This window comes from Folsomia candida, unplaced genomic scaffold (genome assembly GCF_002217175.1).
Source record: "Folsomia candida strain VU population unplaced genomic scaffold, ASM221717v1 Fcan01_Sc043, whole genome shotgun sequence".
Taxonomy (NCBI): Eukaryota; Metazoa; Arthropoda; class Collembola; order Entomobryomorpha; family Isotomidae; genus Folsomia; species Folsomia candida.
This window is the reverse complement of record NW_019091235.1, coordinates 384,026-399,682: the sequence shown is the minus strand read 5'-3', so window position 1 is coordinate 399,682 and position 15,657 is coordinate 384,026. Positions and strand designations below refer to the sequence as shown.

Here is a 15,657-nt window from a genome sequence, read left to right as displayed (position 1 = left end):
TGTTCATACCACTCATGGGAAAAAATTCAAAGAAAAACATTAACGGGATCAATAATTATGACTGATTTTGTCTCGAGCGGGGATCTAAAAATCCATGTTACCGGATTAAATTTACACCCTTTACTTTGTACAGACGTCTCTCTCCGATCTTGACGAGAGTCTCATCATGAGACCAACCTAATTATGTTTGTACCCGTACATAAATAATTACATATGTACGTTTGAGGATTTTTCAAGATGCTCAGTTTAAATCATCAATGAGCGAGAGTTCGCATTTTGCTCCCTCACAAGAAAATCGCAGGAGAAACTACCTCTATATATATATATATCGAGTATCGAGATATATATACATACTTATTGTTAGATATGTATCTCATATCGAGCATTAAAATACAGCACGATATGATAAATATTTTCACACAAGGATACACGCTCAATTCTTCGTACCTGCATGAAGAATGTGGTTCATTTAAACATAAATTATATCAACGCATACTAAAATTAACCCGAAGTTAACTAATTACAAAATGATCATATTGATTACATACACATGGAGATAAATTAATCACATTTCTCCCAAGATTTATCACATTATTTACGCACAGTCCGCACCGAAAGTTTGCACCCTCATAAACCCAGCAATTCATTCATACATATCACGATTATCCGTTTGAGGATTAGTCGAGATCAAGGCTTAACAAGATATCAAAGAATTTATGACTTATAATAACTATAAATGTCCCGTTGTAGAGATGGCCATACTTACATACATATGTAAATTACACATGTCAGGAAATCCCACGTGGCTGGATACACACTTCTCCAGCTGCAAATTTACGCATTAATTTAGTAAAAGTTACGAAAACTTTCAAATTTACAACGAATTAAGTGTTAAACTTGCAATATAATTTTGAACAATGTTAAAGTTTTCACTTTTCTTCACTTTTACATTTCTGATCTTGTTACTTTTCCCATTTCCTGGAAACCTGTCAAGTCAAGAAGAACGCATCGGTTCTGTATCGTTGCGAGGTTACGACTTGACTTGGGAACTTTTTGAGGCTGAGAATAAAATCAGGTTCAAATATAAGGTCAGAACGAGTGGGTGGGTGGGGTTGGGACTAAATGAGAATATCGGCATGAACGGGGCTCAACTTGTCATGGCCGGCGTCACGACGGGGGGAGAAAACGGGACACACATTTATCATCATGTAAGACACACAAGAATTAAAATTAGAAAGAAAATCGATCTGCCATAAATTGACACATCCTTCTGAAAAATATGCTTTTAGAAATATATGATATGAAAATAGTAATAAGCAGGTTTCATGTAAATAGGACTCTACCAAAGTTATACTGATAGTACTTAATACTGTGTAGTAATACATATTTAGCTCGGTATAAACGTTTTGCCATATCTGTTGCAATTTTTTATAAACTGGTATAATTTTTATACCAAGCGGTGCCAAGTTTAATATTGAGAAAGCAATACAAAGATGTCTGACTATATCGGATTTCCGAGAGTGTAGGTGGTCAAACTAAATAACTGTCAAAACTAACTAATTCCCTGCGACATGTTCGGAACAAGTTCTTCAGAAATTTAACATTCTTCAGAAATCATTATAACTTATTGTTCCAATGATTTCTGAAGAATAATGGTTAAGTCTGTCCGAAAACTGAAAATTTGCATTATTACGTACTTTTTTTCAGAAATATATCGGAGCTGTGAACGGTCTGGGGGGAGAATATGAAGGGTCAATGTGGACCTTTCTGACCGCACGAGAACTTCCCGATGGGATTTATACGATTGCAGAGTGGGAACGCGCCCTCACGTCGGAGGATGACCTCGAACTCAAAATTATTCCGGTAAATTTTTCAAATTGAAAGTTATTGCCTAATTAAAAATTAGATAATTGCCATTCAAGAGTATGCACTGTTGGCAAGAATATCTTCATTTATTTGCCAGAAAGCCCCTTTATACGTCCTATTCGCCTACGGGACAGACGACGAGATCAAGCTACATCGAACCTGGGAAATGGAACGGATCGATTTTTACTACACAAAACCTGGTCCAAAGAACAATCAGAGGACAGAATTTTAAATATACGATAGCCTTGATTAAATATTTACTTACAGGGTGATTCAAATGTCTCACTAGAAAATATTGCAAAGGGGAAAGCCCATAAATCTTCGGAACAAAATTTCGGTAACTAAAGGGTGCCGTGCCGATTTAATTCGATCACATTTTTTACCAGAATAAAATTATTGTTTTTTTCGAAACTATAGGCGTAACCAAAGTAAATTTTCTTAAAAACATACCTCACTATTTCGGAGTATTTCGTCTATTTATCATGCGCTTCCTTCACTGATTTCGGGACCTTCGTTAAAGATGGGTCTAATTTGTTTGTTGTTTTGTATCTTATATATTCTGTCATTGTGAGGTTGCATACAACACAATTTAAGAATCATCGTGCACAGGATATGGTAACGCAATTCTTCAGGTCGTCAAATAGGTGTCCACGTTTTCAGGGCGTTTATGCAAACTCAACACGGTCATCACTATTTTGATGGGAAAGATGATTTTTGTGGTTAATTGGTATTTAAGTTCTGTAACCACTTAATGCTGATTAGACGATAAAGTGCATCCCATATGTAAAGTGCAGCTCGGTCAGCCATTGATTTTAAGGGTACCGGCGGGAAAAAATTGATCAGAGATAACTCATCTTTTAGGTAATTTCATGTAGTTTAAGAAAACTTATAACAGATTTCATCAAAAATTCTTGTTTATGGATGACACGAGCCGGAATCCAAACATTCGGGAAGGTGGATTTTCACTCACACGAAAATTCGTCTCTGCGTGATAGGAAGAAAACGGTTGACCACTTGGCCAGGCAAAGAAAACGCAGATTCGTTGTTTGCCTTGAGACTACAAGGTGTGAGCTTGCCGGTGACACAAATTACAAAAAATTATCAGGTCAGACGGCTACACAATCGGCGAAATTAGATGTAGCTAAAAGTAAGGAGCTCTTCAAAAAGCGTCCCGCACGTCCATGGCTGCAGCATCCACAAAACAAAAGATATCAATTCCAATGATATGTCGAATTAAACTTCACATCTTGGGCATGAAAGGGTATGTGAAGCAATCAGCAAGGAAATATGTTGGTTGTCTACACCAGCGAACTAAAACAGCGTCTAGAAAAATTTCCAAAAAATGGTCGAGCAAACTAGTGGTTATTAATGATCAAATCTAAGTGACCATTGACCCTGGTCATGTTCCCTATCATACATATTTCCATGCAACTACTCCAGCAGATAGTAAATACGATGATAGACTGAAGGCAGAGACAATATTTCAAAAGAAAATCTTGATTATGGAGACCCCTGAATACATTGGATGAGATACAAGAAAATCAGACAACGCTCCAAATGTACCTCAAACGCGTGGTATCGAAAATTTCTGGGCCAATTGTCGAAGAACATATTCATATCGAGAGAAAAATATTGCAACCATTCGTGGGTTTCGAAAGTTTCAACCAGAATCGCGAAGGACATTGGAGCAAAGCCGGGAAAACGACTCTTTGGCGGAGCTCGGAAGAACCGAATATCTCCAGGTTACAATTGGATTGAAAATTGGTTTAAGGACAAGACTAACGCACACAACTCCTAAGCTTTTGCATAAAATAATATTCTTTGAAATCAATTGAATTACAACAAAATGAGGGCAATTTTCCCATCTGCACTTTACATATGGGACGCACTTTAGTTGTCACCACAATGGACTATTTACATACATATATTTCATTTTCATTTAATCTGTTTTACCTTGTTCCTCTCCCTGGCATCATTTGGACAAAAACTTCAAGTTCCTACTAGTTGTGGTTCTACGGATATTTCTCTCCGGCCGAAAATCAGGAGTGAAAAACATAGGTATGTGCAAAATTATGTATACCTCACCACCATACTGATCCTCAGTTGGGAACGTCCATATATTACTCCATCATTTTGGTAGGTGGGTGCTAAAATTTTTCCATGTTAAAATTCCGTATCCCTTAATTTATACGTTGGGTGGATGGGTGCTAAAATCGAGAATTTTTGATGACGTAATAAATGGAAGGCCCCTATATCATCGCAGCTGATGCTCCATTTCCAACCAGATTTTATTTGTCATGTATAAGAAAATTACATTCCAAAATAATAGACCTGCAATATCCAGGGGTTCTAGAACCACAAATTCGTAACAAGTGTTCCTTCATAAGCAGAGCCCCATTTTTTTGTAAGTTTCTCAGAAGTATAATAAACGCAAATATGTACATTTGTATAGTACCTCTTTTCTACCTGTCATCCAGTACCTCAAATTTTGTGATTTTCATTTCCCATGTACTCCATTACTCTCTAATTTTAAAATAGACGAATTAATTAATACTTATTCATACAGATCCTTAAGTGCATACAAATTTACTTATCTACATTCGACGGAGATGGCGTCCTATTTCGACCAATCTGAACCCCCTTCAAAACCTCAAGATTCCAATTCAATTTTACAAGATTCCATAATCCAACTTAATTTTAAAGAACCATTAAGTTTCTCCGTTCATCCATTCGCCAAAAACATACAGCGCTGGAGGCCCGACTATCTAACAGCATACATGGACCATGAAGAATCAAAATGTTGCCAAGGCTGTATGAAAACAGTAAACCGTAAAATAACCGAAATTAACGATAAGAAGACATTTAACCAAATGATGAACCACTTAATTGGCCAACCCGTTATCGCCGTTGATCTCGAACATCACGATGCCAATTCATACTCGGGAATAACGTGTCTAATCCAAATTTCTACCATAACCCACAACTTTCTAATTGACCCCTTCCAGCTAAACGAGGAAATTAAGTCCACCTTGAAACACGTGATGGAATGTGAACACCCCATAAAAATAATGCACGGCTGCTACAATGACTTAAGAGTTAGCTATATTTGATGTTAAACCAATCCTCATAAATCACATAGTGGCGAAACTGATGAACTCGGTGGGGTATAAAGTTCACAAGTTTCGGTGGGAATTTTGAATTTTTTGCAAAAAACTGCAAATATCATCTGGAGTTGTTTACATTTTTAGTGGTTTCCAGTGGGAAGAGTATGTGTGGTGGTGGCTTTCCTCCACACATACTCTATGACCAGTTGAGACGAGTCACAAAAAGTGGTTAAATTTTGATGTTATTTTCACTTTGCGAGTTTCAAAGTGCACGCAAAAGTTTGAAATTTTCACAATATAATTATTAATAGTTTTGCAACAAACTACCTTGGACCGATTAGCAATTTTGATGATAGTTTTATTTATATTAATCAATATTTCTGTGATATTGGGATTATTGATTAATATAAATCAAACTATCATCAAAATTGCTAATCGGTCCAAGGTAGTTTGTTGCAAAACTATTGATAATTATATTGTGAAAATTTCAAACTTTTGCGTGCACTTTGAAACTCGCAAAGTGAAAAATCAGATCAGATTTCTGGACCCATGCGTAACATGGAGAGGAAATGCAGAGCTCTTCTCGCTCAATAGAGTGACGAGAAAAAATATAACGCAGGCTTAAGATGGATGCAGAGAGACTACAACATTTTTGCTTGGCCGGTAATTGACACGCAAGTTATTTACCGAACCCTTGCTCGACTCAATGGGAAAGCATCGGAACCAATGATATCACTTGAAAATTTGATGAAGACATATTTTCCAAGAGAAAAATTTGACAAATCCTTTGAACTGACGTTATCAGATTTCCGAATTCGTCCCCTTCCTGACCACCTGAAAAAATACGCAGTTCAGGACACTTTGTACTTATCAGGAATATTTTCCCAAGGAAAGAGAGGCAAAAAGAGGCAAGAATTTGAAGATGACGAGCAATTTGATGCAGCGTTAATCGTTTGTGTAAACGAGCTTGCAACAAAAAAGGCTCTCTACACGGGTAAAATATACCCCACCGTGGAACAAGAAATGACATCTTTTCGCATTACAAGTTGTCAAGATAAATCCAAAGCGTTGCACGCCTGGCGACATAGAGTAGATTTTTAAAGTATTATACAGTTTTATTGATTATGACACCGTAGAGGCGGTCACGAAATTAATGTGAATTGGGTAGTGCCCCCTTGACACGGCTTCGTAATTGGTCTTGTTAGTACCTACTGGACACCGATACAGTAGATGCCTATACATATATACATACACATGTATGTATGTATGTATATTTGTACGTACGTGTGCATACATATGTACAGTCCGTTTATTTACGATACGACCCTCGACGTCATCACTCTCATTACTAATAGCATTGCAGTGATGACGTCGAGGATCGTATCGTAAAAAAACAGGAGTATGTACCCCTGTTTAATTCATGAGCTGATCTAACTAACTAAAACTGCTTGAAGACTGGAAAGTTTTTTCAAGGATTTTAAATCCCAGGGTATCTTATGTACCAACTTTGTTTAAACTTTACAAAATAAACTCTTACTTTGAATTCCAATCTAAATCGAATATTCGAAACCAGAATTTGCCTGAAAACCTGAATGGATACATGTACATATTTGTGCACATATTTATGTACTTCCATGTCCAAATTTACTGAATTTCTAGCACCGTAAAGAAAGCAAAGTGTTGTTCCAAAAACGTACATAGCCTATCAGCATACATACTTATATATAGTAGTAGTATGGTTTATTATTACTGTGTTAAGACATAAATCATTACAATTATTTCCAATATCGAACACAGGTTGCAATAAGTCAGTATAAAATAACTAAAAATTGAATCTAATTAAGTAAGTTTAACAAAGTATGATCATTTCATTTGTGGTTTAAGAGTAAAAGTTTGTTTACAGTGAGTATTTCTGGAATACAAATTCGTCATTTGGTTTTTGTAAAATTAACTGGCGTAGGGCTCTGTCAAATTCTCCGGAGGATTTAATTTCTTTGATACTTGTAGGCAAATTATTCCAATACTGAGTGGCCCAATAAAAAAACGACTTCTTCCCTATACTTGTTTTAGGATAATTAAATGCAAGATTACCATTACTTCTGGTCGAACTTGTGACTAAAGTAAAATAGCTAGAGATATAGAGTTATACTACTGACAAGCCTGATTTTTTTCATGGTATGGCTTCCATTAATTATATTTTCTCATGCATATATTTTTTAAAATTTGTACATCACGTCATGTTTGATACGAAATCTTCCGGTGTGAAGCTATGTTGCGATTCCTGCCTTCCGAAACCGAATTCTTCTCGCCAACACCACAAAATATTCGAATCCGGTCACAAAATCTTGCAAGAATTTCGTACATTCACCCTGGAACTGAAGAAACGGCCAAGCTGTATACGGCGTCTTTCCGCAATTTCAAACATGCTAACAAATTGCGAAATGGAACTTATGTGTCAGTATTGTTTCTGCTATTTGGAGAAAGTAAATAATTCACAAACTTTCTTGCGTCATACAAATATCCAGGAGTTTCAAGATTGAATTATTCTATTCTTAGACCATGCTAGTGAACCGGAAGACGGGTTGGAAACCATGTTGTGACGGATGCGACGTGCTGTATATGAAATCGTATGAAAATCAGGGTTCCATACGTTTCCAAATGATGGACGAAGTTGTTTCTCTAATTGTGAAAGTATTGGAAAAGTTATTAAAGTATTGTACTCAACGTAAAGTTCCAGTTGGTTTGGACCAAGATGCTATAGGGGGCACGACAATGGAGGAAGGTAATTGTGGAGTCTCACATTTTAAGAAGGAAGGAAGAAAATGTAAGCGTTTCTATTAAGAAAGATGAATAAATTGTTGCTTCTTTACTGGATATTTATGTGAGCGGATGCAAGGATCACACATAACTCGATATACAGATGTGTACATCCAGTACATATTTATGAATAGACATACATGCTAATAAATAATTGACATACATATTTAGTTATTTAAATACATACATATGTACATGTTAAATTTCGCGTAAGTTCTGGAAATTAAAGGCTTGTGTATATAAATCTGCTAAGAGTTATGCAGGTATTTAAAAAATTGAAATTTTTCCGGATGCATGGGGCATTGAATTTATTACCAGTGTACGTATGTATGCCACACGGTCGTAGGAAATAAATCCAACCAAATTTAAAGTCTAACTTGAGCTTCGAACTGACATATTTATTTGGTCGTAATGAAAAAGTTTATCTTGAAATATATTTTTTGCAAACAAAATATTATTTGGACCCATCTTCCAAAATAGTAAATATTGAGGTATCATAAATACGCTTTTTTGTACGCCTTGCGTTTCTGGCTTAGGAATAATTTTTTCTTTCATTATGCCCGTTTTTAGTGTTTGTTGGTGTTCAGCAACTTTTAACTTCAGTTTGCCATTCGTTGTACATGTGTGTTTTGGATCTACGAGGGGTGCGGCATAAGACTTTGTGTTGACCATGAAGGGGGTCATTTTAGCCCCACTTTTTTGTTGGTGTGGAAGATAAACTCATATGCAACTTAGATCTCATGGCTCAAAAATTCACGGTCACGGCCGAGTCGAGGAGATCGTCTGATCAAAAACCGCGAAACAGACCAAATCTCTAAAATTGAGCCCAGGTTTGCTACGTAGATTTGGACCTTCAAAACGGAAACCCGTACTTCTTTTTGCGTTTACTCACTGGAGAATAAACCTGGGTTGACTGTTCTGGTCCTAATAGTAAGCCAGAAAGCATGGATTGGAAGTATTCATGTATAAAGGAGAAAAAGGGAAGCAGAAATAGCCATTTTGGTAATGGCCTCCGTTTTTGGGAGTAAGAAGGACTTCTGCTTCTGGACGTTGCGGCACCGGAAACGGCGATACCTGGTGCTTATTACGCTGCGATTTCGAAAAATTAATTCAAGCCGTTGTGGAGAAACGACAAAACCAAAAGTCGCCTGGCTTGCGAAAATGCTCACGGCAACTTTTCGGGTCACACATCCAAAAGTTAATAGGATGCCATTTCAAGCCAAAAAATGTCAAAATTATTTCATCCCCCTTACAGTCCACAAATGGCCTCTAGTGACTACTACCTATTTCAATATTTTCAAAAAAACGTAAGGGGGGAGGAGATTTCGACGATGGATGAGGTGAAATCAGCAGTTTTGACTTTTTTTCGAAAACCTTTCATAAAACCGGGATAAAGAATTTGAAATTTATCGGACCAAGTGTGTTGACCTCGCAGGGGAATATAATGAAAAGTGATAAGGTCAGCATCCCAATTTTATTGTGGTATTATGGTCGACACAAAGACTTATGCCGGACCCCTCGTATGCACGCATTTTTACGTCAGCCTTAGATGCGTTGCGACTTTATTCCCTAGCTACCACATATGGCATAATCTGCAGATTCGTCAATACCCAAACAGCCACCATTATCCTGAGGATTTCTCAATCTGCTCTTCCTCGACAATTGCATGATGTGTCGTATAAGGTCATCTTTAGGACTTACGAGGCATATCTGCTTACGACGAGCTAATAAATCGTAATTGCATCGCAAATTTATATCCATAGAACATCTTAAAATGACAACCATACTATTTTGGGGGAATTCGACTGCAACATTATTGTGGGAATTTAATATTTATTGCCTTAGTTCAAAATGCCTAAAGAATTATTTAGTTTATCTCAAAAACAATTCCGGAGACAAATTAGTAAAAACATTGAAAATCATCTTAAAAGTGTAGAAATATTTAGTTTCCATCATTTCGAAAACACGAATGAGCCCGTTACAAAAACTACCCCTGAAGCTCAATTACTGACGATAGAGGCTCCAAATTATGACCTCAATATAAGTTCCGAGTCGACTTTTTCTCTAGAGAGTGAATTCAGTAATTTATCATTAATTGACAGTGAAAGTGGAAGCATTGTAACTGCATTTGATATTAAAACCGAATTAAGAGCGTGGAGTGTACAAAATAATATTACCCACGAATCAATTTCCAAGTTATTGAAATTATTAAGATTGCATCCGTGTTTCACTTCAGAGTTGCCCTCCGATGCGCGTTCTTTACTCAAAACTCCAAGAACAATAAATTCGACTGTTGTTCTGCCTGGAAATTATGTTCACTTTGGATTAGAAAAGGGCATCCTCGCTATACTTAAATCAACTGAGGATTTGCACCATACAACCTTAGTTGAAGTGTTCATCAGTGTCGATGGTATTCCGGTCAGTGATAGCAGCAAGAGCGAATTTTGGCCAATCTTATGCTCTATTGAGAATGTAAAAAATAATAAGCCTTTCTGCGTCGGAATTTACCATGGATCAACCAAACCAGCAAATCATAATGATTTTTTGGAACAATTCGTTACTGACGCTAAGGACTTGAGTGTGAGAGGAATTTATTTAGAAATAAAACCTATCAATTCAAAATTAAGGGTTTCATCTGTGACGCACCAGCCAGATCGTTCATTACTTGTACGATATGTATGTATGTATGTATTGGTGGGGTGACGATCCTGCCATTGTTGGACAGGACCGTCAGCTGCGCAAGCACTAAAGGCTTATTGCAGTCTCCCCGTATACACCGCTTTACTGTGCTAAGTCATGAATTACTTGTACGAAGTATCATTCCGGATTTTCTGCCTGTCCGAGGTGTACGCAAATTGGAGAGTATTACAGAAACCGCGTTGTATTCTCGGATAAAATTGGGAGAAAAAGAACTGATGAATCATTTGGCGATCTAGGCGATGATCATTACAGGGGACAAACAATTCTAAGTTCTCTATCCGTTGGCTTAGTTAGCAGAGTCCCTTTCGAATTCATGCATTTAATTTGTCTTGGAGTGACGAAAAAACTGTTAAAACTTTGGATATGTGGAAAACAAAAACAATTTAAATTACGTGCAACTCAAATAGCGCACCTCTCAGAAAAATTGCAAAAATTAAAAAAATACATAACTTCTGAGTTCAATCGAAAACCTCGGTCGTTATCAGAATTACCACGTTGGAAGGCTACTGAATTTCGTCAGTTTCTACTATACACAGGCATCGTAGTTCTGCAAAATATTTTGCCTCCCGAATATTATTTCCATTTTATTGTGTTTCAGTGTGCAGTGTTTATCTTATGCTCCAAAAATCTTGTACCAGTTTATGGGGTTTATGCAAATAGTTTGTTGACTTATTTTGTTGGAAATTTTGCAAAATTGTATGGGAAAGAAAATATTTCGTATAATGTACATTGTTTGCTACATGTCTACGAAGATGTTGAAACATTTGGAGATTTGAACCAGTACAGTGCTTTTAAGTTCGAAGATTATTTAGGTGGCCTAAAGAGATTAGTTCGAAGTGGTTACTTGCCCCTGGCCCAAGTGAGTCGCCGGTTATGTGAGAGGGAAATTCCAGAGGGAAATAAACACCTTTCTCAACGTGGTGCTTCTCGTGAGCACACTTTTGGCCCGCTGCTTCCTGGATTTTCTGCTCCACAATATAAGCAGTATATTTTTCCAACTTTTGTACTGAAGATTCGTCGACCAGATCAATTTGTATGGTTATCAACTGGATATCTTTTCAAAGTAAAAAACATTGTGAGTAGTGAAAAGAACGGTGAAGTATTTATGATTGGACAGAAATGCTTAGATTTGACTCCTTTTTTTACTAAGCCAATCAACTCAACTTTAATTGGAATTTATTGCTTTGAAAAATTAGACGGACTGGAAACAATTAATATTTGTGAAGTGAATAAAAAATATATGGTGTTCCCTAAGGACCAGTCCATTAACGTGGCTTTTCCTCTAATTCATTGTTAATATACACAATGAATGAGCTACAGTATCGTTCATTTTCCTGAAACCAACGAGGTGGAAGTTGTGCCACAACTATGGCTGGAGAACGATGACAGAGGACAATTAAGGTGCTGGTGGCCCCCATTTAAAACGTTGAAAAAGGTAACCGAAGCAGTCGAGACACAATCTCCTGTGCAAATGGACACCTGGCTTATTTACAACGCAAGAACTTTGGGACAATATGGCAAGATCATAGTTTAAATTGGTGTACTACGATCGAGTCAGAAGACGACGACCAAAGCAAACGTGGAAACTTTCACCATTCCTATTCACCAACGGTTTCTAGTGATGACGATAATCCTGTCGTGTTTGAAAAAATAATGACCGGGAAGCGTAATAATAAGAATAAGCAACCATCCGTACTGTCACCACCTCCCCCTGAGCTTCCTCCAACAATTTTTGGGTTTGGATTGGCAGAAGGATCTGGAACACAATTGAAGGGAAATTCTGATTTCGCAGGTAAAGTGGGACACTTCATTCGCTAATCTTCATTTAATCTACCCCTCAAACTACAGACATTGAACCCATTTTAGATCCATATGGTTTCAAGTCACCAGTTTCAATAAGAAAGAAGCCAGAATATGTTCCCGTAAAATCAAAGTTTGTATCCCAATCATATGCTCGGGAGGCCTTATCTCAGCCGCAATCTTTACTTCAGTTAAATGCAAATGCAACCGAGAGTCATATTATGGAGAGAAGGGGTTCTACTTTGATATCCGGTTAGTCACATGTTAAACATGCGTAACAATACTGAACAATGTTTCGTATTTTATACTTATCCACTTTCGTAAAATTCTTAACTAGGATACGAGAGCGACAGCGACCAAGTTTCTGATGTTGGTTCGAGATTGGTTAAGAAAATAGGCAAGTTTGCAAGCACATTTCATATCTGTCAGAAACAAAAATTTATGTGAGATTTTTTTCAATTCTTAGCATGTGGACCTCAATTTTCCCGATTTGAGAACTATGTGATTAACGCTCTTGCCCACATCGAACATAAGCTAACAGCTCAAAATCAATTATTGGAGAAGTTATCCATTTCAGCGAATGTCGGACCCAAGAAAGACTATACTTCTGAATTTAACTTCAACTTTCCGCTAACTACTTTGGAGGCCCTGAATGAATTTGAAGAATCATTAAAAAATTCGAAGAAATTCAATGCACTCGTGAGTCGACAGTATTTCACAAATTTATTATTTTATTGAATGTAAAAATCTTTATAAGTTTGTTAAATGTTATTTTAAGGTCGATTACTTATGGTACACTGGTGGGGGAGATTACAACGAATGCATTTCGAATATTCTTTACAAGATTCTACCAGACAAGTTGGCCACCCAATTTTGTTGGGAGGGAATTAGAAAAACTAATGGAAAACTACCGTTCAAAGACTTGAAGATCAAGAGTGCAATTTTTAGTAAAAACGATTATCACATTGAACATTGAACATTGAACATTCTGAATATTTAACAATTCAAGTAGGCATATAGCTATTTTTTAATTAATTGTATACAGATGCGGTGAAGGCGACGACAACTGGAAATTGCTCTGAAGTTACAGAGCATGATTTTAAGAAGAAAGGTTCGTCATGGCTACAACATGCACCAGATCGCATTAAGCAGGTGAGAACATAATTCGTTTGCAATATATATGGATATATATTTATTTTTATCCGTCACGTTTCTTTTTTAGGCTAGCAAAAAGAAGAACAAGCAAATTGAGGATGCTGAAGAAGAGGACAAACAATGAACCTTCTTTTCATAAATATTATTGCCTAAATTTCTAAAATGATTTTCAATATGAGTAGTTAAATGATTATTTGTTGGTTCTATTATTGTTGAATAAAAAATAATTGAGAGATAAAAAGAATTTGAATTTTGTTTTCAATTACCGCCATCCTCAGCTCGTCATTTATGCAGACCCTTCTAATTTCTACCATTGACCTACCATGGACGTCATTATAAGATGTCGTATGGATATGCCTTCACCGGACATTTCTACATCCTCATAATGTCCTAATGTGATCTTACGTCCAAAGCAGGTCGTCCTTGGGACGACATGAAACTCGGTTTGAAAAATCCTGAAGAAGTTCATGGGCTATGAGTTGGCAGCTTGGGTAATGCCGTCTGGGTTCTGCATCCGCGCCCTGGACGCGTATGCTTCGTTGTACCAGAAGATGGGGACAATTCCCGTCAGCTGGGACATTCAAAAGAAGAAGTTCGTATACAAAGTTAATCACAAAGAGTTACTTTTCTGGTATTTCACAATGTCCGTCGTACTGTTTGGGACTCTGTGTTGTTGTTTCATCTGTTTGAGGGAGATCTTCGTGAAAGTGACCAATGTCCCCATGTATATTTTAGTCATTCAGATATTCTTTGGACTAATGGGAGGCGCCGTTGGCTGCGGAGGAGGATTGCTCATGTTAATCTGCGGGCTGGAAGGTACGATTGCTTCTGAAAATTTGAACATTATGGAATTAGCCATAAACACAGGTACTTGTACACATTTACATCTCTGTTTATGTAGTACTTTTACGTTAACAACGTCTAAATGTCTTGGATTTATTACGAATTATAGCAAAACTGTATAGAATTAGAAAATTTTAAAATGATGTTGCTTGTGATTTTCTGGATTTTTTGTATTGGGTCGTCGCGAAATTGAACCCCGTCTCAAAAATTTGCATCTTAAACCTTCTTTGACAGAAGTCTTCCAGCAATATATTTTGCCTAATTTAAAATTGTTCGAAATAATTTGAAATATGAACAATTTACTACTTAGTTTTTACACATATTTATATGTAAATCAAATTGCAGAGTCAGACGTGCCCTTAAGGAGATACCCTTCGTTGGAAGTTTTCACCCGCATCATTGTCATGACCGTCCGAATTTTTCCCGTCTTAAGTTTTATTATAGGTTTCTCAACAACCTGTTTTGATCTGGATCCTTTCTTATACGTGTTTCGAGTCTTCATATCTCCGGATTTCGTCCTTTTCATTATAGGAAAACTTAAACATGGAAAACTATCCATTTGGGTAACATTCCGAGTTCACGATATGGTGCACCTGGTGGCCGCATCAGTCCGCAAAGCCAGCGATTTCGTCGTTGGTTCTGAGCTAATATCGTTGACGTCATCTGCAATTATAGGATTGTACTTGGCCATTACAACCTACGCCTTCATTCCCATCCAGGTGTACTGGATGTTCCCTGTCGTCGCAATTGGCAGCATGAGTTTTCTGCAAATCCTTCTAATCCCCTTCATCTATCAGCATGAGGAGTCGATGGGGATTATTCAAAATTTGAAAATGGCACTAGTAGAGGTTCCAAAAGTTATCATTGGGAGAGACTTCGATCAAAGAAAGTTGGTGAGAATGAGGATAAGGGTGATGCGTACGTTCACATTTTATGCAGGCGCGTTTGATTATAGATTCATTAAATTGGAGAAAAGCACAAAAATTTCAATTATTGATTACATTTCTGGTTTCAGGATATCCGCACTATTGGCGCACCGTAATTAAAACATGTTAACAAGATGTTTAAGTGATTTAAATTAAATTGCAAATAACATATTGGGACAGCAAATACGTAATAATATCTAAATATACATACATATCGTCGTATTAATTCGAAAACGACGTAAGTGCAGTCGTGTGTTAACTTGAAAACGACGTAAGTGCAGTCGTGTGTTAACTTGAAAACGACGTAAGTGCAGTCGTGTGTTAATTCGAAAACGACGTAAGTGCAGTCGTGTGTTAATTCGAAATAGACGTAAGTGCAGTCGTGTGTTAATTCGAAAACGACGTAAGTACACTATAAAACCTTGTAAAAGGACGTAAGCGCAATT

General features: G+C 37.0%; 1 protein-coding gene and 2 long non-coding RNA genes across 3 annotated transcripts; all 3 read left to right on the top strand.

Moving 5' to 3' along the window:
• Positions 1 to 777: 777 nt before the first annotated feature.
• LOC110861648 (putative DBH-like monooxygenase protein 2) lies at positions 778 to 2,277 on the top strand. The gene is made up of 3 exons (XM_022110779.2): positions 778 to 1,208; positions 1,708 to 1,863; positions 1,964 to 2,277. The coding sequence occupies exons 1-3, from the start codon at positions 918 to 920 to the stop codon at positions 2,096 to 2,098; spliced, it is 582 nt and encodes a 193-aa protein (XP_021966471.2). The 5' UTR covers positions 778 to 917; the 3' UTR covers positions 2,099 to 2,277.
• A 1,834-nt stretch (positions 2,278 to 4,111) lies between these two features.
• On the top strand, positions 4,112 to 8,186 carry LOC118433176. The gene is made up of 4 exons (XR_004833229.1): positions 4,112 to 4,270; positions 4,433 to 5,195; positions 5,503 to 7,453; positions 7,527 to 8,186. It is a non-coding gene; the product is annotated as an uncharacterized LOC118433176 (long non-coding RNA).
• A 3,728-nt stretch (positions 8,187 to 11,914) lies between these two features.
• Positions 11,915 to 13,632, top strand: LOC118433169. Its single transcript, XR_004833218.1, has 4 exons — positions 11,915 to 12,279; positions 12,354 to 12,986; positions 13,066 to 13,439; positions 13,510 to 13,632. It is a non-coding gene; the product is annotated as an uncharacterized LOC118433169 (long non-coding RNA).
• Positions 13,633 to 15,657: the final 2,025 nt, after the last annotated feature.